Genomic DNA, 26,435 nt, shown 5'->3' on the forward strand with positions numbered 1-26,435 from the left:
AAAGAAAATAATCTTGAAATACACCAAGAGAACTAAAATTTTATGGGTGAAATGGTGCCATGGGGTGACTTCTCTTCCACCCCAATGCCTTCTCTTCTTCCTTCTCCTCCACCCCCATTCTAATTCCCATCATCATCATCATCATCATCAACCAGGAGCCTTCTACATACACACCTCAAAGTAAGTGAACTTTTCTACATTTTTGTTGAATTTAGGCAATTTTCGGTGAGCTGGAACCAATTACCCAAAAACCCATTGAAACAATGGTTTCGGTTAACGAACTTTTCGGTTAACGAACAACCTGCTGGAACGGATTGAGTTCGTTAACATTGTGCCCCCTTACCTGACCTACTGACTCCACACTAAATCATCAAGTCACCCCAGGATGCCAGAAATCAGTTGCCAGAGATTAAATATAATTTAATTCTTATCAATTAATTGAGCACAGTATTTTTGGTAATGATCACAAAGTTGAAGAGAGCTATATTTTATTAAGAAATAACCGTATAAATAAAATAAGTGACTATAAAAAATAATCCAACTAACCAATAAATCTAGATTGGGAACTTCAGCAAGTACAGTAGCTAAAAAAGTATCTGTGCATACTCTGTGTGAGACCATAGACGAGAGGTATTGGGATATGTGTTGTCTACTTATACTATGTGTTAGTAATTACTTAATCGTTTATTTTATTCCTATATGCCAACTCACCCCGTGTTGCATACTGAATGGTGGTGGGCGAAGACACGCGTACCAACCCTCCCGAGACATCACGAATTGTACGTATAATTCTGGAATCATCGGACCCACCCTGTCAGATACTTCTTTTAGCTACTGTACATCATCTTATTATGACAGCAGAGATAATGAGTGTAAATCATATACTTCTGTGAAAGGATAATAGTTTATATATAATTCAAAGTTGTAATGTACAGCAGGCAGTAAAATGAATAATTCTGTATAGTAGTAGTAGTTATAGTTTAAGTTGTATTTATAGAATATTATGAAAAATATGAAGGGGGAGTTCTCTGGTTTGGTTACACAACATACAGTACAGTAAGGAAGAGGCAGCTTACTCCCCCATCAGTTGCCAATGATACTTTCATCAGACTGTGGAGGACTATTATCACCAAAATGTATCATGTCATTGGTTAAGTGATGCCTAATAGCAGTACTGTAATACTTCTCTTCAGTGTTCTTGTCAATTCTTTGTACAGTAGATGGCCAATGACACCTTCATAAATTATTCTGTACTGGATGTTCTCTTGTCTTTAGATTTTTTTTAACACCTTCCAACTTCCTCATTTGAACACCTGTAAAACACACAATGATGCCTGGGGAATATGGGAGAGTTGAGTAAAATACTGTACTGTACTGTACACACCTTACCAGCACCACCAACAGTTTACAGAGAAAGAAGCCAATGCCCTTTTGACCAACTGTACAGTACATACTTATAATGAAATACATCCCAAGCTACTGAACATAATTTTCTTATTTCAGAAAAGAAAGACAAAAAAATTTGCACGTGTATTTACATATATGGTCAGTTGCTCATAAAAATATATAGTACTGTACTTTTATAATTTGATTATCATTTACTTAGAGTACTGTTTAAAATTTCTATCATGAGTTATACTCAAATTTATCATCCTATTATTTTTATGATACAGTATTCCTTAAAACAAATGTTGTACAGTACTGTACACAGGCACAAGAAAAAAACATTATGGGAAAAAATCTCTCCGTTAACCCCACTTATCCAGACGCTGCCAAGGAACAAAAGTACAGCATATTTATTCTTAGACTTGAGGAGCATCTTTAACACGATTACAATTTTAGATGTTGAATTTTATTTCTTATAAGTTTATATTTTTCCTTTAATTATTAAACCGACTGCCAGCATCAAACACCAAAAAGCTTCACTATTGTCACCCGAGAAAACCTTAGATACAAGAAGGACGTTGAGGAAGACACAAGTTATAATAAGCAGCTGGATCCCAGAAATCTGGTCCCTTCCAACAACACCAACCTTTAGTCTGAATTGTGTTGAGGTCTTCAGACCCGGTATAGTGGGGGTCAAGAATAAGAAAGCTTATATCTCCCGTCTGTGCGTTCCAATCGACACCGATGATGGTATGAGCAAGAACGCCGCCCCCGACCATAATTGGAGTTCCCTGAATTTGAAAATGCATCAATAGTTCACGTCCTTTACAAGTCAACTCGGCCCCACTGCTCACAAAAATGAATTTTGAGCTAATGCCGAACATGTTGTCTAACACATAACCAACTTCGGTCGAACCAATCCACTGACGCGAACCGAGGAAACTAGACGGTTTGTCGCCAATGTCGACTAAACATTTCTGGATTTCTTTATGCGTTGGAATAGGTTTCTCCGTGTATCCCTGATATCTAAACCACGATACTAATGTTTGAAGAGACCGATATGCACATCCCCATTTGTTGTCATCAAAGCGATCCTGCATATAGTGATGGTACCCATATGTTCCCGGAACAATTCTCACGTCCCCGTTAACTTTTGAAGGTTTAACACCAACGTGAGTGTTTGTCAAAGCTGAAGACTTACTGCCCGGAGCTGGTGTTAATCTATTTGCCCATCTCAACATAGGTCGATCAGATGGGAATAGCAAAGCTCGGTGAACTGATTTTCTGTATGTTTCCAAATATTTGTCATCAACATCATTAGGATATATAACATTTACTACATGACCAGCAATAAAATGTAAAGAGTTGACTGATGTCAATGTTCCACGCAGTTTCTTGTCTGAAACTTGCTCACCTAACCAAAACTCTGCTAAAAGTAATTGTTGAATCACTCCTTGTGCCAAGAGCTCAGCAATATGTGAAATCTGAGTTGATTTTTCTAAATATACAACAGCTTCACCACTAAATATTGTTGATAAGACATTAGTCTTTCTATTATCTATTCGAACTACCGGTGCATCTGTTGATGTCTCTGAACTTCGATTCAACATAAGCTGGAAAGAAACTACAATATAAGGAGTTGTCTTCTTCTTCCCTGAACCTTTGAACACTGATGCAACCGTCTCTTCACCATCACTGACTGGACCTCCAAGTGACAGTATCCCCTCTTCACTGTTCTCTAGTAACAAATTAGTATTGTGTAGCCTAAAACATGCAGCTGGTGACTCGAGTTGATCTCTTAAGCTTTGGATCACATTCTTGATAGATGATGAGGTTTCTTTTGAGCTTAAATCCAGGGAAAAGTGTACCTTTGCCAGAATGAAACTTTTATAGAATTCTTCTTGGGAGAGAGTGGCATAGTTTCCAATGGACAATCCTTCCTCTTCCTTTGAGTAAGTGTGAATCTCTTGTTGGTCCCAGATGACTGCAACTTGCCCACTCTGTAAGAAAAACCTTTTTCAAATAAAAATTTACAAACGACCTACAAAGCAACTTTAATTTTGTCTCTCTTGCTGTTCCTTTCTTGAAGATACAGTACAGTTATCATAATCTGTGGTTATCTATATATAAAATGTATGGTAGGTCTTCTTCCAAAGTTTTCTGCAGTGCCATATAAGAGTTTCCTCAAATGTAATGATTGCTCACCACCTACACTAGTACAGCACTGAGATAGATTACTGTATATTTAAAGCTTAAAAGAAATAAGTTTGTTGGTTTGTTTGTTTCCATATAGATTCAAAGACTGCCAGCTATTTGTAAGTGTTAAATAATCTTGGCCAATTATGAGCATGCAGACATGCATCAACCAACACTGGAGTCTCTAGTATTGGTGGCAGTGTTTTAGAGAAGAAACAACAACAACATCTACTTGTAGAGAACTTCTACAATAGATGTTGCCTGTATAATTAGAGATAACATCAGGGTTATGTAATTATCATATTTGCACATTTATGTACATGATAATCCACGTTGGTAGTGAGAAAGGGGGAAGGCTTCCAGCTGTCTTCCTTTACTTTGCTGGAGACAAAGTGGAAAATATATTAAAAAGACTCGGTCATAATAAAAAAGGGAAGTGCCGTCTAAACTGGAAAATCCTGGTTGGTCAAACTGGAGACTACATAACAAGGGTATAAGTTGTGTACAGTAGGATCACAGTTATCAGGGCCAACTGCAAGATTCAACTTATGGCACAAAAATGAAATAATAAAAATAAAAATTTCTCCCAAATCAGAAAGAATCGTAGGACTGAATACTGCGCTCAACCGGAGATGAGCACTGATTGGTTCTTCCTGCCAGCGCTAGTTGACCAATCCGTCACTATGCCGTACAGCACCAACCCCTTCGAAGTTTCCCCCTTTTTGGCGGCGGTTGCGAGGATCATCGCCCCGATTATCCGTGAGATCAAATGAAAAGAAGCGAAGACGAGTAGTGTTAACGCTAAAACAGAAAATAGAAATATGCGAGACTGAAGCAAGGAGAGAACCACCAAAATCTGATAAACGAATTTAATATTGGTTTGTCAACTTTGTAAGACATCAAGAAACAGAGTCAGCAACTTGAAGATTTTTTGGTACATTCGGAGAGAACGAGCAGCCTCGAGAAAAGACATACCTTACACATGCCGAAGCTAGAGAGTTTGGCTGCAGCACTGTTGGAGTGGTTTCCTGTGAAGAGGTGTGAGGGTGTTTCTATATTGGGACCATTGTTGCAGGAGAAAGCAAGAGAGCTTCACACCAAGTTACAGGTAATGCAAGATTGTGCCTTTTTCATAAGTTGTTTAAGCTTCGCCGTGGAGTTAGTAAGCTCGACATATCTGGCGAGCAAAAGTCTGCCGACGCAGTCTGTGGAAGAGTTTTGTCAATTTTTTGCCAAGTTGGTCGAGGAACAGACTTGCTCTCCCACTGACATAAATGCCTGCAATCTGCTCCCAGACAAATTAGAGAAAATCAGACAGATTTTCCAAGAGGAAGTGACGTAAGTTTTCATCGTTTCTACTTTTTACATTAATTCAGAGATGTACTGTCTTATTTGTTACTAACTCTTGTGTGAAGACTGGGGAGCACAGTATGGGTAGCCTGGATATTTAATAACAGGAAGACACAATGACCAAGAAGGGAAAAAACCACTGGCAGGCAGACACTGACAAGGATTGTGGATTTTTTCCTAGAATTATGCTTCTCGTCACCATCATTCTCTCGGTTTGTTTTTAAATTTTGCATCATTTTCATCATTATTTCACTTTGAACATCACTCATATACAATAAGAATCTAGTGGCAGACTGTCCAGGTTGTAACTTTTATTATTCACAAAACAAAACACTACAAAAAATATGATTAATCTAGTATGGCGCTCAACCCTAGCCAGGCCTCAATGTCTCTTCTAGGTCGTACAGCGTTCCCGACGACCACCGTACCGCTGACCATACCTCGTGAATAAACGGGACATATACCCGTCCAGTATCGACTTGCACGTCCAGTCATCCACCTGCTCGCCCGTCCACCAGTTAATATTACGTCCCGTCCCAGCCATACAGCAGCACCACAGTGGTTCCTTAAGACCGACTCTGTTTACACATCATTAATCGTTTGAGTTGTGAATGTTTTACACAAACGTCCCCAAAAGGACTATTATAAACAACATCAATGGCATCATCATCATGGCCAGAAAAAGTGGTTTGTAATTTCTGTTCAAAAACCTTACTGAGGAAAAACTTGGACCGACACACAAAATGTGCGCACAATACCAATGCATTGAAATACTCATCTGCAACTAATTGGGACATTAAAAATTAGTTTTCTGTCAAAAACATTAGATCAGAGAAAACACAACATGTGGAGACTGGACTTAAGGATGCTAGCAGTGATACAGCTCACCGGGTAGACTCATCTTTCGGTGCCAGTACTAGCAAGAAAGTAAAAACGGATCATGAAAGTGCTAAGCAACATAATTTAAAGACTATGCTGATCAGTTTGGATAATAAAATAAGTTCCTTCATTGATTCAAAATCTGAAAAAGATGAACCTCATCGTGCTGATCATACAAATTATCTGTACAGCCCGATAAAGAAGGACTACCTAGACTTACATCACCACAGATACCCGAGTTGTTACCAGCCGCTAGATCAATTGACACAATTATGTCTCTTCTACCGTGACACCGGATGAGACTGGACTACAGTGCAGTACGTGTAAATCTATAATTCGCTACGATTTTAATAATGGTACTAAATTTACACTGAATGAAAAGATTCCATCTTTATTTTCCCATCTGAAAGAATCACTTGGACGTGCGGTACTGTGGTTCTAAAGGTCATGAGAAGAACACTGTTTTAACCTGTAAAATACAGTAAAGTCTGGAGAGAAAATTATTAATAAACATCCATAAGAATGTGGTTTATCAGCAGTTTATTTTACATATAAAATCGGTAATTCATATCAGTCTTAAGAAGGACTCATATGTCGCTGCTGGTAATGTTGGTGTTAAGAATCACTCCCAGTAGTAGCAGAAATATTTTTGATCCGTATTCAGCTTTCAAAGGTTTTTGTAGATTTGTTTCTGATATTTCATTTGTAGATAAGAACATTGACTCCCTTAAAACTCTCTATTTGGACCTTATGTGATGATTGATAACACAACTAATTCAATTTCTATGATGCGCAACACAGGAGAAGTGTTGGACGCACCAGAGCTTCTTAAAAAGGCTGACCAATGTAACAAGTACGAATGTTAACTTGGTTCATTTTATGTCTTCAGTCGTTTCCTTCCCCACATCTGAAGCTGTTGTCAGTAGTAGATAGTATCATCAACAATAAATCGAGATATAAAGAACAAGACACCACAGCTGCTGACACACTGACCTTCATTATGGCTCAGCAACAGTAATAAAACTGTTTGAAGAACACTATGCTTAATGTACAGACGAGCTTAATATAACAACACTAGAGCAGGAAGCAAAATTTACCGTATTTGCCGGCACACAAGACACACCACCGCATAAGACGCACCACCACATAAGATGCACCACCACATAAGACGCACCACCTCATAAGACGCACCACCTCATAAGACGCATACCACCATAAGGCAGCACCACCACATAAGGCAGCACCACCACATAAGGCAGCACCACCACATAACGCACCACCACATAGGCAGCACCACCACATAAGAACACCACCACATAAGGCGGAGAGCGCCACCACCACACCACATAAGGCAGCACCACATACCACATAAGCGCACCACCACATAAGCGCACCACCACATAAGACGCACCACCACATAAGCACCACCACACGCACCACCACATAAGACGCACCACCACATAAGACGCACCACCACATAAGACGCACCACCACATAAGACGCACCACCACATAAGACGCACCACCACATAAGACGCACCCCTATTTTATAAGGCTATTTTATGGATTTTCTTTAGTACGTTTCATCATACAATTATTGAAAGTGATTTTAAAGTTGTTTTGTAGGGTAAAACATATGATTTTGTGCATGTAAATACAATGTACAGTAAAGCGTCCGATAACAACAGTTCGAGCAACAACTTTTCATATTTAACACCTTAGTTAAATTAGGACCCAGTTCAATTTGCGTCCTTATTTCATTCGTATTTACGACCAAAATATAATAAAAATAATATATAAAATTACATTTTCATATACAGTGGTCCCTCGGTTAATGAGCACAATCCGTTCCAGCAGGTTGCTCGTTAACCGAAACCATTGTTTCAATGGGTTTTTGGGTAATTGGTTCCAGCTCACCAAAAATTACCTAAATTCAACAAAAAAGGTAGAAAAGTTCACTTACTTTGAGGTGTGTATGTAGAAGGCTCCTCGATGATGATGATGATGTGAATTTGAAGTGGGAGGTGGATGAGAAGGGAGAAGAGAAGGAAGTGGGGGTGGAGGAGAAGCATTTTACTGCTTCTTGGAAGGTGAGTCACCTTCCATGAAAATGTCAGGAACCTCTGGGCTGACAGATTCTCCACCATGAACATCCTCTCTCCTTCTTGAAGTGGAAGGCTGAGGGATAGCATCTTGTTCCCTCTGCCTTTTACTGAAGAAAGTGTCAATTGTGGTCTGTGGGGCATCTGTACTCCTCACCATTAACTTATGTTTAAAGAAGGAGACCACTGAGTCCTCAACATGACACAAAGTTAGTTCAGTTTTTCCACGTCTGGGTGCTTTGAAGCCAGTTCCCTGAACTTCTCCCAGTGGTAAATCACATCTTTCAACTGTTTAGCTGACATATGGTCATCACTTTCAATTTCCTCCTCACCACTGTCAGCCTCTACCTGTAACATCTCATCCAGTTGCTTCAAGTCATCAGGAGTAAGTTCCTCCTCATGAGACATCACAAGCTCTTCTACATCATCCTCCTCCACTTCAAGGCCCAATGACTGACCAATGGACACAATCTCCTGGTCCAACTCTGGTTCTTTCTCAAATACCTCAAAATCATGGACTACTGATGGCCACAGTGCTTTCCATGAAGAATTGAGGGATCTAGTGGAGACTTCTTGCCATGAGGACACAATCAATTTTACAGCCTCCAGAATGTTGAATTGTGTCTTCCAGAACTGTGCCAGTGTTGGTTCAGGATCATTGGAAGTTGCCTGATGACACCTCCTGAACATTTTCTTCATGTGCAACTTCTTGAAGTTGCTGATCACATTCTGGTCCATTGGCTGTATGATTGATGTAGTGTTTGGAGGCAAAAGCAACACTTTCACAAAGTCAAATTGATACTCCAAATTCCTGGCAAGGTCAGGGTCATGACCAGGAGCATTATCCATGAGGAGAAGAGCCTTTAAAGGGAGTTTATTGGTGGTTAGGTAGCTCTTGACAGAAGGGCAAAACACAGCCCATTCATTAAAGAGCTGTCTTGTCACCCATGCCTTACGGTTGGACTTCCAATAAACTCCAAGCTTTGTTCTTACCACTTTCTGTTGCTTGAACACCCTGGGGTTTTCAGAGTGGTAGACAAGCATAGGCTTCAGTTGGAAATCCCCTGAAGCATTGGCACCAAGCAATAGAGTGAGACGGTCTTTCATGGGTTTATGCCCAGGTAAATAGGCTTCATCTCTGGTGATGAATGTTCTTTTGGGCATCTTTTTCCAGAACAGCCCAGTTTTGTCCACATTGAACACTTGCTGTGGAAGATAATTTTCTTCTTCCATCAGTTTTTTAAATTCATCAAAAAACTTTGCTGCCCCTTCCTTATCAGCACTAGCAGCTTCACCATGCCTAACAACACTGAAAATGTCACTTCTTTTCTTAAATTTTTTGGACCAGCCTTTGCTGGCCCGAAAATCTTCAAATTCTGTGCCTGAAGAACCAGGTTGATCTGTCTTTAAATGTTCGTAAATCTCCCTGGCTCTTTCACAAATGAATTCAGTAGAAACTGAATCACCTTTCATCTGTTTTTCCCTAATCCAGATGATAAGTAACCTCTCAGTTTCTGCAATTAGGGATCTACTTTTAAACACTCTTGTAGGTTTGTCTCTCACTTTCACTTCTTTGAATTTTTCTTTCTGTGCAAGAATCGTCGACACAGTTGATATCGACATGCCATATTCATTGCATGACGCATTTGTTCTAATGCCTTGTTCATGTTTTTTTATGATTTCCTGCTTGGTTTGGATTGAAATAGCTTTTCTTGATCTCTTTGGCCCCATGCTGGATTCAAACAATGTCAACAAGTGCTTTTTAAAGTTAAACTTGTAAATAAAGAATATTTTCTTTAAAATAACACTGCACTGCGCTATATATTCTCAATATGTAAAATAAATTTCAAAATGACCTATAATTTGCTTGGAAACACAGAAAAAAAACGTTTACGGTAGTTGAAGAGAGTCTCAAGCAAGATGTTACCTCCACTGAAAACAGAGAGAGACTAACGCCTGTTTGCTGTGTTAAGAGGCTGGATGCCGCGCATTAAACTAGTCACTTTACCTTCAATTATGTTCAATAATTGTTAAAATGACTAAAAAATTTAATATTATACTGTACTTTTAAAATTATTGAATAGTATAAACTTCTTGATATTTACTAAAATAGTAAGGAATTTAAGCCCTAGAACCGATTAATGTATTGACGGACTAATACTACAGCTGGTTGACCGCCCAGTGCAAGCCAAAACTTGTTGAGGTCGGCTCGTAAGAAACTCGTTAACCGAGGGGTTGCTCGTTAACCGAATTTAAGAATCTTATGGGAGGTAACTCGTTAACCGAAATCTCATTAACCGAGGCGCTCGTTAACTGAGGGACCACTGTAAATAATAACTAAATCCCAATATGTATAATAAAAAGAAAAAAATTACTGTAAATAAAATGAAGAGAGCCATGCACAAAGAAGCTGACTGGCTAATGAGTGGTAATCAACAGTCGGAACTTGGCGGGCCTTTTGTTTTCACACATCTGGAACAGGTGAAAAACTTTCTCAAGTTTCTTACAGCATTTTTGCATCCCTATTCAACAAGAGCAAGAGAGCAAGTGATGGTAGTGTTGGTTCAAACACTAACAAAGTGTTTAAGCTTAGTCGAGAAACTAGATGTGTTAAAACGATATGAAAAAGGTGAGAGGTGTGTGGATATTATATGCAGCAAGCAATGTACATATTTTCTGAAGTGGATCCATTAACAGAACAAAGCATTAAAATTTAAATAAACACAAATGACCTCTACATAAAGATGTATAATGAGAAAAGAAAGCAGCTGTGCAAGGTTCTTTAGACAGCTTTATTATTTGAAGGCCTAAACCATCAACTTCAGCTACACCATCAAATTCAGCATCATAAGCAGCTTCAAAAATCAACTTCAGGTTTAGTAACAGTTTCAGCAACAGCTTTATGGAAAGCTACAGCTTCAGCCAGAGCTGAACCTGATGAGTAGATATTTTGTTTTACATTTGTAAATATTATTTTAAACATATATGAACAGTAAATAAGTGTTGCTTTCATATTCACATGTAGAGAAATGACGACATGTTTTCACATGTACGCACTTACTGTTCACACGTTGGCATTCCCAATCGTCTCGCTTTATTTCTTTACCATTAGTGGTTAGCTACTTCTAGTGTTCCATTTATTAACATTAAATAACATTACTTAAAACTTACACACAGTTATTAATTTTTTAAATTAAGTTCACTAGTGTTAGGTTTTAAATGCAAGAAAGTGGTTTTCTTACCGAAGGACTCAGATACCTTCACACTGATTACTCACCCAGGAGATTATGGTGTATCACTACATAGAATTTCACTCTGCTTCTGGCATTCAATGCGTTGTGTACTTGATAAATGATGATTTAATGAATTCCATTAACTTCCAACATCCATTTAAGTTATTGGTTATACTTTGTCATAACCAATCAGTCATTACATTTGGTAGTAGTAATAATAATAGAGGGATCACAGATACGGGCAGATGATTGCACTTACGTTTATTTGGCACAATTCCATACACTGGACTTATAATTTGCATGGATAGGTCAGTCACTCACATTCGCGCGCCACAGTACCGTAAGTTATAAGGGAGAGTTTGTCAACCTGGAGAATTAATCGTTTAGATCTACCGTATTAGGCCGGCCTGGAGGGCTCTTGTAGCAAACAGGCCCTCACCATTGATCACTTCCTTTACAGGATGTGTTAACTTGTCGCTGGACTTAACAACAATCTCGGGGATTTGCACACAGATTCGTAGCACTGGTAGGACTGTATGGCCCCTGTTCTAAATCCGCGGAGCAGGAGGTCTTCTATAACCCAAGGTCTAAAGCCCACTGGCTAAAATGTGGTTGTGAGGCGTGAGATGACCCCTATCGGCTGGCCGGGTACCTTATCTCTACCTAAACAAACATTTGGGATGGGTTGTGCGGGAGGCCCAATGCAACCCATGACAACAGCTACAACCAGGGTCTTATTTTCTTCAGTTTCTTATGTAGAACCATCGTCACTCACAAAAACAATGCCGTCTCTTATCCTCTTGTGTGTTTTAATATTCTACATATTATTAATGAATTACTGTATATTGTTCATTTCACATATATAAAGATTAATTCAATCAAGTACATATTCAGTAATAAACAATAATGAATCTTTTGTACATATTCTTAAAAAGATAAATGACGCGGTATCCTTAACTGTGCACATATATGTTGGCGCTACCAATCCATCTCTATTTCTTTTCTTTACCATTAGTGGTTAGCTACTTCCATTGTTCCATTTTTAACATTAAATGATACTTAAAACATATATATTCATTTTTTTTTTTACATTTATTTTACTAGTTACAACCAGGGTCTTATTTTCTTCATTTTCTCGTGTAGAACTATCGTCCCGGACTCCCGGCTGTAAACACAAACGAAACAATGGCGTCCCATCTCCTCTTGTGTGACCATATTATTATTCATTTATATTGTATAAAGTGCGTTCAGAACCATTATTTAAAGAACATAGTTTGCAATTTTCATTAATTGTATTGTTTTTGGGGAGGAAAAGAGGGTAAAAAGCCATACAAAAGATATGAAAAGGTCACACTTGGGAACGCATCTCATTAGTATAGTAACATTATACTAACCCAACTCTACCTCTGATCAGAGCAGCTGTGTGACTTATTTATATTTTGGTCAAGAGAATTACCAACAGGATGTGAAACCTTTTATTTTTAGCTGTGATATTTTTGTTACCACGATCGGCCACCAGGGTGTAGCACCATCGCTATTGTTTTGCCGTCATCGACACATTGCAAATGGCTGACTGGCGGCTGAACTTTCTGTTAACATTTCTTTAATCTTTCTCGGGTCATTTTTCATTTAGATTATAAACAAATGTTTCTTAAAGGTAATACAGTCATTAAATAATGTAAGACATGTATCTGGTGTGGGTTATGTATGAAGGAGGTACAGTCAGATGTTGTGAGCTTCCCTCTGCCGTTAAGCCTTTATTTACGTCTTCAGTAAATTTGCCGTAAGTTTGTGATAATAGATTGTGATAATTTGTCTTGTTTTTCAGTATTTTATTACTAATAATATTATTAGTAACAAAATTTTTGTGCTTGGTGAACTACTGCTCGTCCCAGACTTCCCAGCTAGGCACCTCCACCTATGGCGCCCGGCCTCCCATCCGTAATACGAGCGCATTAGACGCAGGGTAATTTGGGATAAAATACATTGAAAAAAAAAGCGTCTTATACGCCGGCAAATACAGTACAGGTACCTCAGTTGTAATTTCAAAGAAAATGTCTGCCTCGAATGAAGAACTTCCTTGCAACAAATAAATGCTATTATGTGTAGCTGTTAATATTATTTCTATAATTGTAGGTTAACTAGCTTTGATTAATATACACATTACATATTTTTTTCATAAAGTTTTATTTCTCTATTGTAGATCACCGAGCTAAGCTTTGATTTCTTTTCAAAATAAAGTTTGTATTAAAAAACTGTGTATGTCATTATGATAACTAAACCTTGTTATTAATGTAAACTAGTGCATTAAAAATCAAACAGACTCAACTTGAAAACTTACAGATCGCAAACAAATTAGAAATCTGTGTCAGCGGACTTGCTCTGCAGGTGTCTTCCCTCTACAGCACTGGCGAGTGGCATGGAGAAACTAGCACAGGGTTTGGAGCACAATAATGACTGTGTAGCAGTGTTAGTTTGGCCAAATGCTGATGGGATGGACACACCTCGATTGTTAGTGATTGAAAAATATAATAAAGCCAGGTGTTCTAAGGGTTAACACATCTTCCTGTGGAGTACGAGGCACAGAGGTGTAAAGAAAACCCTGAAGAAGAAATGTTTGGCAGAAGACAGTAAAGTGGTGTTACTTTTGGGTAACCGTTTTGCTCATCCTCCGGCTGAGGGGCTAGTTAGTAGTGTATGCCAAAGCTATGGCCAATTTTGATGGTAAAATACAGGACTTTCAGAAGAACTATAGTAAAAAGGATAAATTTATAGTATGTGTGTAAGATGTGTTTCAGGAGTTGAATTTACTTTGATTGTTTCGCAGTAAAAATGTGAGGATTCAGGTTAAGGTCCGAAACACATTATTCGAGACTGGGTTGTTTCTGGGATTTGAAATTTTGAGCTTTGTACGATTGCTCCTTGTACTTTAACAGTCAACGTGTGAGGTGACACCACAGAGAGAGAGGCAGTGCAGATCAGAGCAAGCACACAGATCTGACCCTTACCAGCTCTCCGTTTGGAGGGAAGAGAAGAACAGGATAGGGGCTGACCGTTAGAGCGGCAGCAGAAGTTAGTAAACCCTGTCAACCTACCACATCCTTCCACCACCCAAGACGAGTGAGCTTTTCAGACGTAGTGGCTAAGAGAGCTCTCAAACATCTGCAGTACGAGTGGACTGTTCCAGAAAAGCTGCCGGCTACACGATCGGATGAGGAGCTACGGGTGCTGTAGGTGGGAGTCGTGAGGAGCAGAGGACCGCGAATGTGGACGGGAAGCCGTTGACTCCCGATGGTTGTGAAGGAGCTGCTACTACGAGTGGTTGGGGGAGGTGCAGGTGTTGGTGTGCTGCTGATGTTCCTCAGTGATCAGACCAGGGACCTACCGACCTCTCCACTGTTGATGCATTTTATGAACCTTGTTTCTTTGTTCATCCTCCCAAATCTGATCAGTGTCGCAGCAAGAGTCAGGTCTCACAATAAATACAGCATTGTGCCGACCCCAGATACTACCTAAGTGGATAATCCACCACAAAGAGGAAGCAAGATAAAGTTTTAAGTGAAATAAGTGATTTAGTTGATTTGGCCAAAGGTAAAACTGAAATGTCAGAAAGTGAAATAAGTGAGTGGACTGAAGTTGATAATGACGTGCCAGTGAGTCTCATGTAGAATACCGACGAGACGCAGAGATGAATCGTGCAAATGCTGTTGCTGAAGAGGAAAGTGTCGTATCTTTTACTGAACAACAACCTTTTTCCCAGCCTAACCTTCTTTTGCAGAAAAGACGAAGGACCTGTAAGCACTGTCATCAAAACTTTGTTCACAAAAGCGGCAGAAAAGTGTGCTAGCATCCCTTCAGCTCCTCAAGTATGCCTAGTTCTCCTCAGTCAACCACCTCAGGTTATGCCTAGTTCTCTTCAGTCATCCACCTCAGGTTATGCCTACTTCTCCTCAGTCATCCACCTCAGGTTATGCCTAGTTCTCTTCAGTCATCCACCTCAGGTTATGCCTAATTCTCCTCAGTCAACCACCTCAGGTTATGCCTAGTTTTCCTCAGTCAACCACCTCAGGTTATGCCTAGTTCTCCTCAGTCAACCACCTCAGGTTATGCCTAGTTCTCTTCAGTCATCCACCTCAGGTTATGCCTAGTCAGTCAACCTGCCTAGTTCTTCAGTCAACCACCATCCACCTCAGTTATGCCTAGTTCTTCAGCCTATGCCTCTTCAGTCATCCACCTCAGGTTATGCCTAGTTCTTCAGTCAACCACCCCAGGTTATGCCTAGTTCTTCAGTCATCCACCTCAGGTTATGCCTAGTTCTTCAGTCACCACCTCAGGTTATGCCTAGTTCTTCAGTCATCCACCTCAGGTTATGCCTAGTTCTTCAGTCATCCACCTCAGGTTATGCCTAGTTCTTCAGTCATCCACCTCAGGTTATGCCTAGTTCTTCAGTCATCACCTCAGGTTATGCCTAGTTCTTCAGTCATCCACCTCAGGTTATCCACCTCAGGTTATAGCCTAGTTCTTCAGTCATCCACCTCAGGTTATGCCTAGTTCTTCAGTCAACCACCTCAGGTTATGCCTAATTCTTCAGTCATCCACCTCAGGTTATGCCTAGCTCTTCAGTCATTCACCTCAGGTTATGCCTAGTTCTTCAGTCATCCACCTCAGGTTATGCCTAATTCTTCAGTCAACTACCTCAGGTTATGCCTAGTTCTTCAGTCATCCACCTCAGGTTATGCCTAGTTCTTCAGTCAACCACCTCAGGTTATGCCTAGTTCTTCAGTCATCCACCTCAGGTTATGCCTAGTTCTTCAGTCAACCACCTCAGGTTATGCCTAGTTCTTCAGTCATCCACCTCAGGTTATGCCTAGTTCTTCAGTCATCCACCTCAGGTTATGCCTAGTTCTTCAGTCATCCACCTTAGGTTATGCCTAGTTCTTCAGTCATCCACCTCAGGTTATGCCTAGTTCTTCAGTCATCCACCTCAGGTTATGCCTAGTTCTTCAGTCATCCACCTCAGGTTATGCCTAGTTCTTCAGTCAACCACTTCAGGTTATGCCTAGTTCTTCAGTCATCCACCTCAGGTTATGCCTAGTTCTTCAGTCATCCACCTCAGGTTATGCCAAGTTCTTCAGTCATCCACCTCAGGTTATGCCTAGTTCTTCAGTCATCCACCTCAGGTTATGCCTAGTTCTTCAGTCATCCACCTCAGGTTATGCCTAGTTCTTCAGTCAACCACCTCAGGTTATGCCTAGTTCTTCAGTCAACCACCTCAGGTTATGCCTAGTTCTTCAGTCATCCACCTCAGGTTATGCCTAGTTCTTCAGTCATCAGGTTATGCCTAGTTCTTCAGTCATCAGTCACCTCAGGTTATGCCTGGTTCTTCAGTCATCCACCTCAGGTTATGCCTAGTTCTTCAGTCATCCACCTCAGGTTATGCCTAGTTCTTCAGTCATCCACCTCAGGTTATGCCTAGTTCTCCTCAGTCAACCACCTCAGGTTATGCCTAATTCTCCTCAGTCAACCACCTCAGGTTATGCCTAGTTCTCCTCAGTCATCCACCTCAGGTTATGCCTAGTTCTTGTCATCCACCTCAGGTTATGCCTAGTTCTTCAGTCATCCACCTCAGGTTATGCCTAGTTCTTCAGTCATCCACCTCAGGTTATGCCTAGTTCTTCAGTCATCCACCTCAGGTTATGCCTAGTTCTTCAGTCATCCACCTCAGGTTATGCCTAGTTCTTCAGTCATCCACCTCGGGTTATGCCTAGTTCTTCAGTTCTTCAGTCATCCACCTCAGGTTATGCCTAGTTCTTCAGTCATCCACCTCAGGTTATGCCTAGTTCTCCTCAGTCAACCACCTCAGGTTATGCCTAATTCTCCTCAGTCAACCACCTCAGGTTATGCCTAGTTCTCCTCAGTCATCCACCTCAGGTTATGCCTAGTTCTTCAGTCATCCACCTCAGGTTATGCCTAGTTCTTCAGTCATCCACCTCAGGTTATGCCTAGTTCTCCTCAGTCAACCACCTCAGGTTATGCCTAGTTCTCCTCAGTCATCCACCTCCAGGTTATGCCTAGTTCTCCTCAGTCATCCACCTCAGGTTATGCCTAGTTCTTCAGTCATCCACCTCAGGTTATGCCTAGTTCTTCAGTCATCCACCTCAGGTTATGCCTAGTTCTTCAGTCATCCACCTCAGGTTATGCCTAGTTCTTCAGTCATCCACCTCAGGTTATGCCTAGTTCTTCAGTCATCCACTGCTTCTGATAAAGAGTCTAGACTTACTTGGGTTGATGACCCTGAAGAATTATGGTCTCCAGACCACACAGTATTAATCTCACCCTCCCTCCCTCCCATCCTTCAAGTTCTGAAGGTCTTCTTGTAAGATAAGATTAGTACAGTAATGTGCACTTATCTTTTTCATATTTATTATTTCACTGGATGAAGCTGTGTTTTCTCACCGTATAAACTTGTGTTTTCTTTAAATTGGTGACTTTTGTGGTACAGTACAGCATTAGGTGCACCATCTTCAGGGGATGTGACACACTTCAGTCAGGCAGGTGACTGACAGATGTGTGTGACAGCTGCCCCTTGTGTGTATGCCACCACATCACATCGTGGAGGAGGGGGCATGGGCACAGCTCACTGCCTCCACCCATGCTCTTCATTTTTCTTATTCTATAGTTTTATATCACAGCCACTCCTCGACTTACGACCACCCGGACATACGACCGCAGCAGTCGTATAAAATATTTTTCAAATTACGTATTTTCGAGTCCCGACGTTAGTGATTGCGCTGTGTACTGACAAAATTTTTGTTTGTAATTCCCTTTAAAATGGCTGGCAAGCGTAAAGTGAGAGTTCTCGTGGTGCCGAGAAGAAAAAGAGACAACCATCTTAGATTTTCTATGTATTATTTTCGCATTTTCGACTTACGACCTGGTCGTCGGTCCCTAACCCCGTCGTAAGTCGGGGACTGACTGTATACATACTGTATTTTAGGTACCCACTTCTGAGCCACATTGTGTACATGGAGTGGAGTAAGTGTTAAAGAAGTTCAGTTTTCTGAGATGAATTTGCAAGGTCAGTCTGTAGCACTGAGCATTGTAGGATTTATTGGGGGACCCAAAGAGTTATTTTCAATTAAGTGGAAAACTCTTTATCCAGCACCTGTCAATCCCCAAAGGTGCCAAATAATTGGGCTTCTACTGTATTCTGATATACGAGTCAGTAGGTTTGGTTCCTCAGGTTTACACTGTTTGGGCAGACACGGGTCCATCAATACCTCTGAGGGGCAACCTCTTCACCATGTCTCCTTCAAATGGCTGTACAGTATTGGGGAGGGAAGGATAACCATAAGGACAAGCAGGACAACCCTGGCAGCCATTATGGAGCCTTGTATTAATACAAAGAACCTCCTATTGACCTGCCCTGCATCGTGAGCGTTGTCTGGCTTTAAAGTAGGGATGCACCGGAACCGGAATATTAGGTTCCGGTCGGAACCGGAACTTGCCGGAACTTAAAAAAAAATCTGGCCGGAACCAGAACTTTAAGTGTTGCTTAAACAACGAAAAAAAAATCAGTTTCATGACACCCAGAAAGGCTAATACAGGTTGTACCTCTCTAGTCCGGCAACCTCGGACCTGACCGGCGCCGGACCATGGAAATTCACCCTTTTCCTGGATAGATAGTGACTTGTGCTTACGCTTGGAAGCACTAGCACCACTTTCACTGCTTCGTGGTCTCTTTGAAGATATATTGAAGGGTTAAATGTTGTACAGTAGGTTCTCAAATTTTGGGAGTTTTTAATTCGACGTTTTTTATTTGGACACAAAAAACACTACGCAATTTAAAATTTTGACGGCGGAAACTCGAATTTCGACGGGTTTGAGCGGCCCACCAACGGTCAGACGTGCACAATCGTGTAAACAGCGTCATTTCTCTTATGTACAAAAGATTTATTATTGTTTATTAATGAATGTCTTTTTGATTTCATTAATTTTTATGTGAGCAAAATGAACAATACAATTCATTAATAATACGAAGAATATTAAAACACACGAGGAAACAAGACAGCATTGTTTTCATTGATTACAAAACCAGTGACTGACTGGATCTACATAAAAAACTGAAGAAAATAAGACCCTGGTTGTAGCTGTAGTAAAATTAATGTAAACAATTAATATGGTTGTTTTAAGTAATGTTATTTAATATTAATAAATGGAACAATATAAGTAGCTAACCATTAATGGTTAAGAAAAAAGTGAGCTCACGTATGTAAGTGAGCACATGTGAAAACATATCGTCATTACTCTACATAAGAATATGAAAGCAACACTTATTTACTGCTCATATATATTTTAATTAATGTTTCTGAATTTAAAAAAAAAATTATACCCACCAGTGGTGGTAAAGTTGAAAACATAAGGACAGCCAATGTTGTTGTGTGAGTTTTTACTCGGATGACGTGTGCTCAACTCTAGCTGTAGGTGTAGAACATAAGAATTTTTCTGTGTTGTTTTTATTTAATTTTATGTGTTATTTTCGTTGGTTTATTAGGATGTTGCTTTATTAGAGGCAGTAATTCGCCCAAAAGGTAGGGTAAATAAGGCAATATTTAGCCAAACATCGAAAGTACCAGACTCAAATTAATTTTCTCCATGGGCAAAATAAAATCGTTCCGGACCACGGGAGTTTCCGGACCACAGAATGCCAGACTAGAGAGGTCTTTGTCTTGGTTATTAAACTAATTTCTAAAACTAAAGCCGTGAAATGAAGTTCAAGTAGACCACCTTGTTTCATATGCTTTAGCACTCTTTAATACAGTGTTTTTTATATAGTAATACGTATAACAATGCTTCAAGGTAAGATTCACCTTGTATAGTAGAGTATTTTTCCAAAACTGTGTCATATCAGCTAAAATAGATTAAGTTTAGCATTTAAGTTGTTTTATAAGTACTGTACATGGACAAATAATTTGTAAAAAAAAAAAAAAAAATCCATCTATGGGAAGCCACGAGTCTTTGACGGGTGACACAACCAGTCACACAGAACCATGACGCGTCCAGTACTTGTTTAGTTTAACACCCATGTCAGCTCACCCAGCTGCCTCACACAGTGTCTCCCTCAACACCAGCTGAGACGGACATGAGGAGGTAGGTATCTTTAGTAGAGATTCTCTACTGAACAAATGTCACAATAAATAGTTCAGGTTCCACCCGGTTACTTTTCTAAAGTTTCGGCTGGAACTGGAACTTAATAAAAACTGAGGTTCCGTTGCATCCCTACTTTCAAATACAGTACTGCACTGTACACTACAGTAGAGTACTGTACTGTACAGTACTGTACTGTACTCTGCTGTACTGTACAATACTGTACAGTACTGTACTGTACTGTACAGTACTGTACTGTACTCTACTGTACTTTACTGAACTGTACTATACTCTGCTGTACTGTACTGTACTGTGCTGTACAGTACTGTACTGTACTCTGCTGTACTGTAATCTGCTGTACTGTACTCTGCTGTGCTGTACTGTACAGTACTCTACAGTACAGTACTGTACTAGCTAGAAACACTAACCCTTCTAAGTTTGTCCACAGAGCCAATTTTTGGGAAGATGAGGACAGTTCAACTGCAGTATGTACGACTACTGTACACCAGATGCCTCACATATCAATAATACAGTAGTGAAAGTGGGTCCCATGACTGCCTGTTAGGGACAGTGTGGATACAGCACACTGTATACTATACGAAGCCAGCTTGGCCGGTACTGCACTCCACCACCTTCACTTCCCCAAGCTGTAAACTCGGGTGCCCATTTACAGCCGGGTGAAAAGGGACTGCCCGGGAATCGAACCGCCGACCCCCGGAACAGGAAGCGAACGCGGTATCCGCCCGACCGCCGCACTCCGGTAAAGTACAGTATAGGTATTATAAAAAATAAACAATTTACACACTAACCTCTAAATTTGGAGCAGCATGTTCCCCCTTGCATACTTGGAACTTTCCAACACAGGTGAAGGGTACAGGTAGTAGGAGGGATTCATCATGTTTGAGACCCTCTGCCTTTGTGACTAGGGTAACAGCCACCACCTGTCCCTCATTTGTGGTTAATCCATACAGCTCTCCCTCTGTTGGGTCTTGTTGACTTTGAAGTCGCTGAAAATACAACCAAAGATTCAAACCGAGTGTTATCGCCACGCACAATTGTGCGCGCCGGCCACATGTTAAGTGAAGAAACCGTTTACAACTCAGAATAGCTTACTTAGCCAGATGTAGCTGGCAGCAGCTGTGTGACTGCCTGAGGGACAGACTGTCGCCCTCTACTGTAGAGGCAACATCTTGATTCTCGTCAGCCAACATCTTCCTGCAGGACAATATATTTGTTCTCGTTGGTCTAACCCTGGACCCCAAAACGTGAGTGTCATTGTGAACTGTTGAGTCCTCTGAGAACTCTAAATGACTTTAATAAGTGTAATTATGTACTGTACTGTATATTGATCGTATAATTCAAACTGTATCCTGGTGTATCAGCAGTTGTTATATGTGAATTGTATTCAACAGATTTTGACCGAATTACAGTATACAGGTTGACAACCCTTTATCCGAAATTCCGAAAACCGAAAAGCTCTAAAAACCGATTTTTTTTTTTTTTTTAACAGGGATTAGCCCACCCGGGCATAAATCACTGACTCACATCGAGGCCTGGTGGGCAAAAATGTAATAGTAATAATAATTATAATACAGAGTAATAATAATTATTCATAATAAATAAGATTTTTAATTAAAATACTGTACACCAAAATAAAATAATAATGATAACAATAAAAACAATAGTAATAATAAAACATAATAAAATTAATAATAATAATAACAATAATACTGTAATAAAATAATAATAAAAATAAAGAAATACAAGAATGAAAAAAAGATCAAAAGTGAGAAATGCGACCTAGACCAATGAATTATTATTACAGTATTATTATTATTACAGTTATTATTATTATTATTATTATTATTATTATTATTATTATAGTATTATTATTATTACAGTTATTATTATTATAAGATTCCCCCAGGCCCCGATGTGGGTCAGTGATCTATGCCAGGGTGGGCTTATAGAAAGATAGAAACAAAGAAAGAAAGAAACAAAGAAAGAAAATAAATAAATAAATAAATAAATAAATAAAAAAATAACCATTCTGAAAACCGAAAAATTCCAAAATCCGAAATGCCTCTGCCCCAAGGATTTCGGATAAGGGATTGTCAACCTGTACTCATCACATCAATGATCAACAACAAGGGTCTTATTGTCCTGCACAAACCAAAATCGCTCCTACGAGTGATTACATCGGGTATGAGATAAAATTTCTCAATCCTGGCGTTAATCCTGCCTGGAGGAAGGTTTAGCGGTCAACCCATCATTCAAGATAGCAAGTCAACATGAATTTTGACAGAGTGGTTTTCGGCGATGTCGTCAAATTGGAAATTTTGTCGAGAGAAGACTGATGGTAGATAGGCAGAAACCTATCAATTTTCAAGACAACGACATAGCGAGGGAGATTTCCTTTAAATTTTCCGTGATATGGAACATCTACTTGACCGACCTGTTGGCTATGGTTCACCTCTACCTCCCATTCATCAGCTGATGATTGTTCTGAGATTCTTCGCAACGAATAGTTTCCGGGTAATAAAGATTCTGGTTACTGAATGAGTTATGGTGATGAGTTACAACACTTTAGGGTCCACGAGGATCAAACTGTAAACAACACTGTGACACATTTCTTTTTGTTTAGTGTTTTTCTTTAGGAAAACTATTTTGATGTAAGTATTTTCAATACAGTATAATTGAATCAATGCTGCGTGTATTTTGATTTTAATGTATTAATAAAGGAAAGTCTTTTTTAACATTTCTAATCAGGCAAAATGTGAGGTTAAAAGATCAGAAAGAAACCAAACCTAACTGAACCTGACCAGGTTACTATGCCCTGCATTGATTCATCTTGCTTTGGTTATGAATATTGACACCTGTCCCAAATTATATCTACAATTTGTATGTAATTGTTCTTCCTCTTGGAACTTCCTTGTTATCATATAAAAACACAGCCACGCTGTAACACAGTACCAAAAATCATTATAATTTGAAATAATTTGATTGTAATTACAGTTCCTCCCCGACTTACGACCAGCCCGGACATAAGACCGCCTCAGCCGTACCAAAATTTTGTCAAATTACATATTTTTGAGTCCCAACGTCAGTAAGAGTTTTGTAGTGCTGAGAAGAAAGAGACACCCATTTTAGGTTTTCTATGTATTATTTACGCATTTCCGACTTACGACCTGGATTTGGGTCCCTAACCCCGTTGTAAGTCGGGGAGCAGCTGTATAGGAACAAAAGAAACTTATTATGTGCAAGAGTGATTTCTCCTCGGTAAAAAGTCGTCAAGTCACAGTTGCCACCATAATCTTGTAAATATTACTCTCGATGGTGATTGGCTGTCGTAATGGTGTAAATGAAACTTGATTGGTTGGAATTTCAGCGTTCCAATCCTTGCTCGGAATTGAAAAAAACGCAACAGATTATCCGATCCGGGGTTCAAGCCGATGTTCTGAATATGGGTAATCCACTGCAGAAAATCTCGGATCGAGGAATCCCAATTCACACGCCCGAGCCAAACTCAAATCCCCGGCTCAAACCACCGTTCTGAATTCAGGCCATAATGTTTCACACACAGTGTGGGCAGATACTTTTTTGATTTATTGTACAGTACAAGACAGGATCAGCCTCTTAGGGTTGAGACTGAATTCCACAATACCCTGTACTGTACGTGTTTGTATACCTTACGTTTTAATTGAGAGTTGCATTGGATTTGATGTCAACTGTTTGTTCCTATTGTTCTTCCCTAAGGAGATGCAGTGCCTCGTATACTGTACTCATTTATGGCGTCATTCGTCTACTGGAAGATCAAGCCATCTGTGTGTGTTGAAGACCAAGACCGTGTTAAACACATATTATGTGATCATGGACTTGCAGGAAGAGCGTGCAAGTGTCCAGAATGAGGCAGGACATTCAACCAACATTATTAGTTTCAGTGGTTAATATTGACGACCGGTCTGGGGACGAGTAGTCATTTCTCTTTATTTACTTACTTTATTTTCATCAGTGAGTTCTGGTATGATAAACATTTCTTATGTAAATGTTTCATTTGGTAGATAATTTGGGGCCTAGGCGCACACTATCTAGTCTTCCCGGTGGTAATGTGGCCGTGTTTTTGTTGCGCCCGCCTCTCATTCCCACGCCAGTTTCATTTTCAACAGTGTGTAAAGGGTGTTGCCAGTCTTACGCTACAGTTCTAGTGCTTATTAAGGAACTTGGCTTAAAAATGCCAAGATTATACCCAATATTGTACTTTTATTTATAAACATCTTTCTAAGAAAGTTATGTTCACAGCAATACTGTGAAATTGAACTGGGTTTGTGTGCAGTCTGTTGTATATGACGTACAGTATTTCAAAACACTCCCCCACCCGGGCTTGATCAAAGCTCATGCTCTCATACCCACAACATACATAAAATTACACGATATCATAGTAAGTTTAATATACCGGGGGTCTGGGGCCTCCTGGTAAGGAAGTTAGGTAAGGTTAGGTAGGTTTGTTTGGCTAGGTTGGTTAGGTCTATTTTTCATACCCACTAAGGTTAAGTTACATTTAATTTAGAAATAACCAATTTTTTAACACATTACACAAACTACAACAATGTTCACTATAAAAAAAAAAAGTGAAATTGCCCCATTTTGAAAATCGTTTTTTTTGTGAAAGGTCGGTGGCGGGTTAGTCGTCAATAATTACCATTTCAGTCTAACACATGATTTCATTTTAAGGTAAGTGCCTTCAGCTGTTAGGGGGTCAGGGGAGCAACTTAACATGGCTAAACTTTATACATACAAGATACAGCAGCAGTGTGTGACAAGTCAGTGTCTTGGTACATCAGTAGAGCCTAACCTAACAGTATTGCATTTTACACATGCATGATTCTCTGCAGTCTGTCAATATGGCTGCAGTGTCTGCATCCAGTGAGCTTATATGGCAGGGGGTCCAGAGGACGGAGCTCCTTGGTTATGAAGTTAAGAAGGTTTGATCAAGTTAGGTTAGGTTAGGTTATGCACGTTGATCGTATCGATTTTCAAATTTAGTATTGTACAGTACCAGGCAAATAAGGGTGGTGGACAACTTGTACCCAAGCAAATTGTACCCATCAGAACAGTCAACTCATACCCATATAATGTTCACTGGCATAACCACAAGGTTAAGTCAGTAACTTGTTGGTTATGTGACACACCTAAAACATGACATAACCAACATTCTCCCCAAGTTGGTTGGTTGGTTTTACCAGTTTTCTTCTTACATAAGTATTTAAACAAACACTGCCCATAACTATGTGTTATCAACTGTAGCTTATACGTTGTAACATCTCGTCAATTAATAATTATCCGCTAAATTCACCCAAGTTTTATGGTACAGTATCATAACGCCAGATGGTTGTCGTCCTAACCCTTAACACAAAGTTTGTGCTCAATATTCAACAATATCTCAAGTGTGACATCACTAAAGTGTCACTGTGATGTAGTTTTTTATAACTCACGTCAACGAATAAAGGAAAATGACAATGTTTCACCTTAATCAGCTGTGACAGCAAGCACAACCGTGGCTCCATGTTGACATTTGTGGCTGGGGTCTGGCGGCGGCTCTCAGTGACCTCTGTGTTACTCCACTTGCTACACTAAAAGAAGCACAGTTATGCCTCCTTGGTTATGCCAGTATTTTCACAACTTATGCCAGAATAGTCTTTTTTTTTCACTAGCTCTTAAGTTTGTTACTTATTGTTGAAAAAACGTGCTACATTATGACTGACAACGTTTTACTTAACCATATTTGAAATGCACCATGAATATAAAAGGGAATTCAACGGAAATTACACTTGGTAGCATAAAAGCAAAATCAACGTAAATAATATTCATAATTTACTTATATCAAACAAATAAATCACACTATTGCATAAAATCAGCACAGGCATAACTTCACTATCAAAATATTACCGAGATATTTATATGTAAATCGATGTAGGACTTTTCATGCTAGACACGATTGTATTTTTGAAAACTCAATTTCCACCGAGTTGGAGGTACAGCCAGGGTCACAGGCCTATAACCACACAATCACTGCCACATGACAAAGCTTTTATTTTATTTTATTTTTTAGGGTGTTGTGGTCACGGCTGTGATAAAGGCCAACC

The 26,435-nt window shown here is 39.7% G+C and overlaps 1 protein-coding gene across 1 annotated transcript; it reads right to left on the bottom strand.

The window, feature by feature from the left end:
- Window positions 1–471: 471 nt before the first annotated feature.
- On the bottom strand, window positions 472–26,079 carry LOC121857110 (ufm1-specific protease 2-like). The gene is made up of 3 exons (XM_042352992.1): window positions 25,818–26,079; window positions 21,102–21,299; window positions 472–3,386 (listed from the first exon to the last, which is right to left on the bottom strand). The coding sequence occupies exons 1-3, from the start codon at window positions 25,854–25,856 to the stop codon at window positions 1,947–1,949; spliced, it is 1,677 nt and encodes a 558-aa protein (XP_042208926.1). The 5' UTR covers window positions 25,857–26,079; the 3' UTR covers window positions 472–1,946.
- Window positions 26,080–26,435: the final 356 nt, after the last annotated feature.

The sequence above is a fragment of the Homarus americanus genome, unplaced genomic scaffold (genome assembly GCF_018991925.1).
Source record: "Homarus americanus isolate GMGI-L3 unplaced genomic scaffold, GMGI_Hamer_2.0 scaffold20465, whole genome shotgun sequence".
Lineage (NCBI taxonomy): Eukaryota > Metazoa > Arthropoda > Malacostraca > Decapoda > Nephropidae > Homarus > Homarus americanus.

Coding starts and splice junctions, on each gene's coding strand:
- LOC121857110 (XM_042352992.1), bottom strand. CDS start 25,856: ATGGAGCCACGGTTGTGCTTGCTGTCACAGCTGATTAAG. Junction 21,300..25,817: donor TGCTGTCACAGCTGATTAAG/GTGAAACATTGT, acceptor TTGTATTTTCAG/CGACTTCAAAGTCAACAAGA. Junction 3,387..21,101: donor ATGCTGCTCCAAATTTAGAG/GTTAGTGTGTAA, acceptor TTTTTCTTACAG/AGTGGGCAAGTTGCAGTCAT.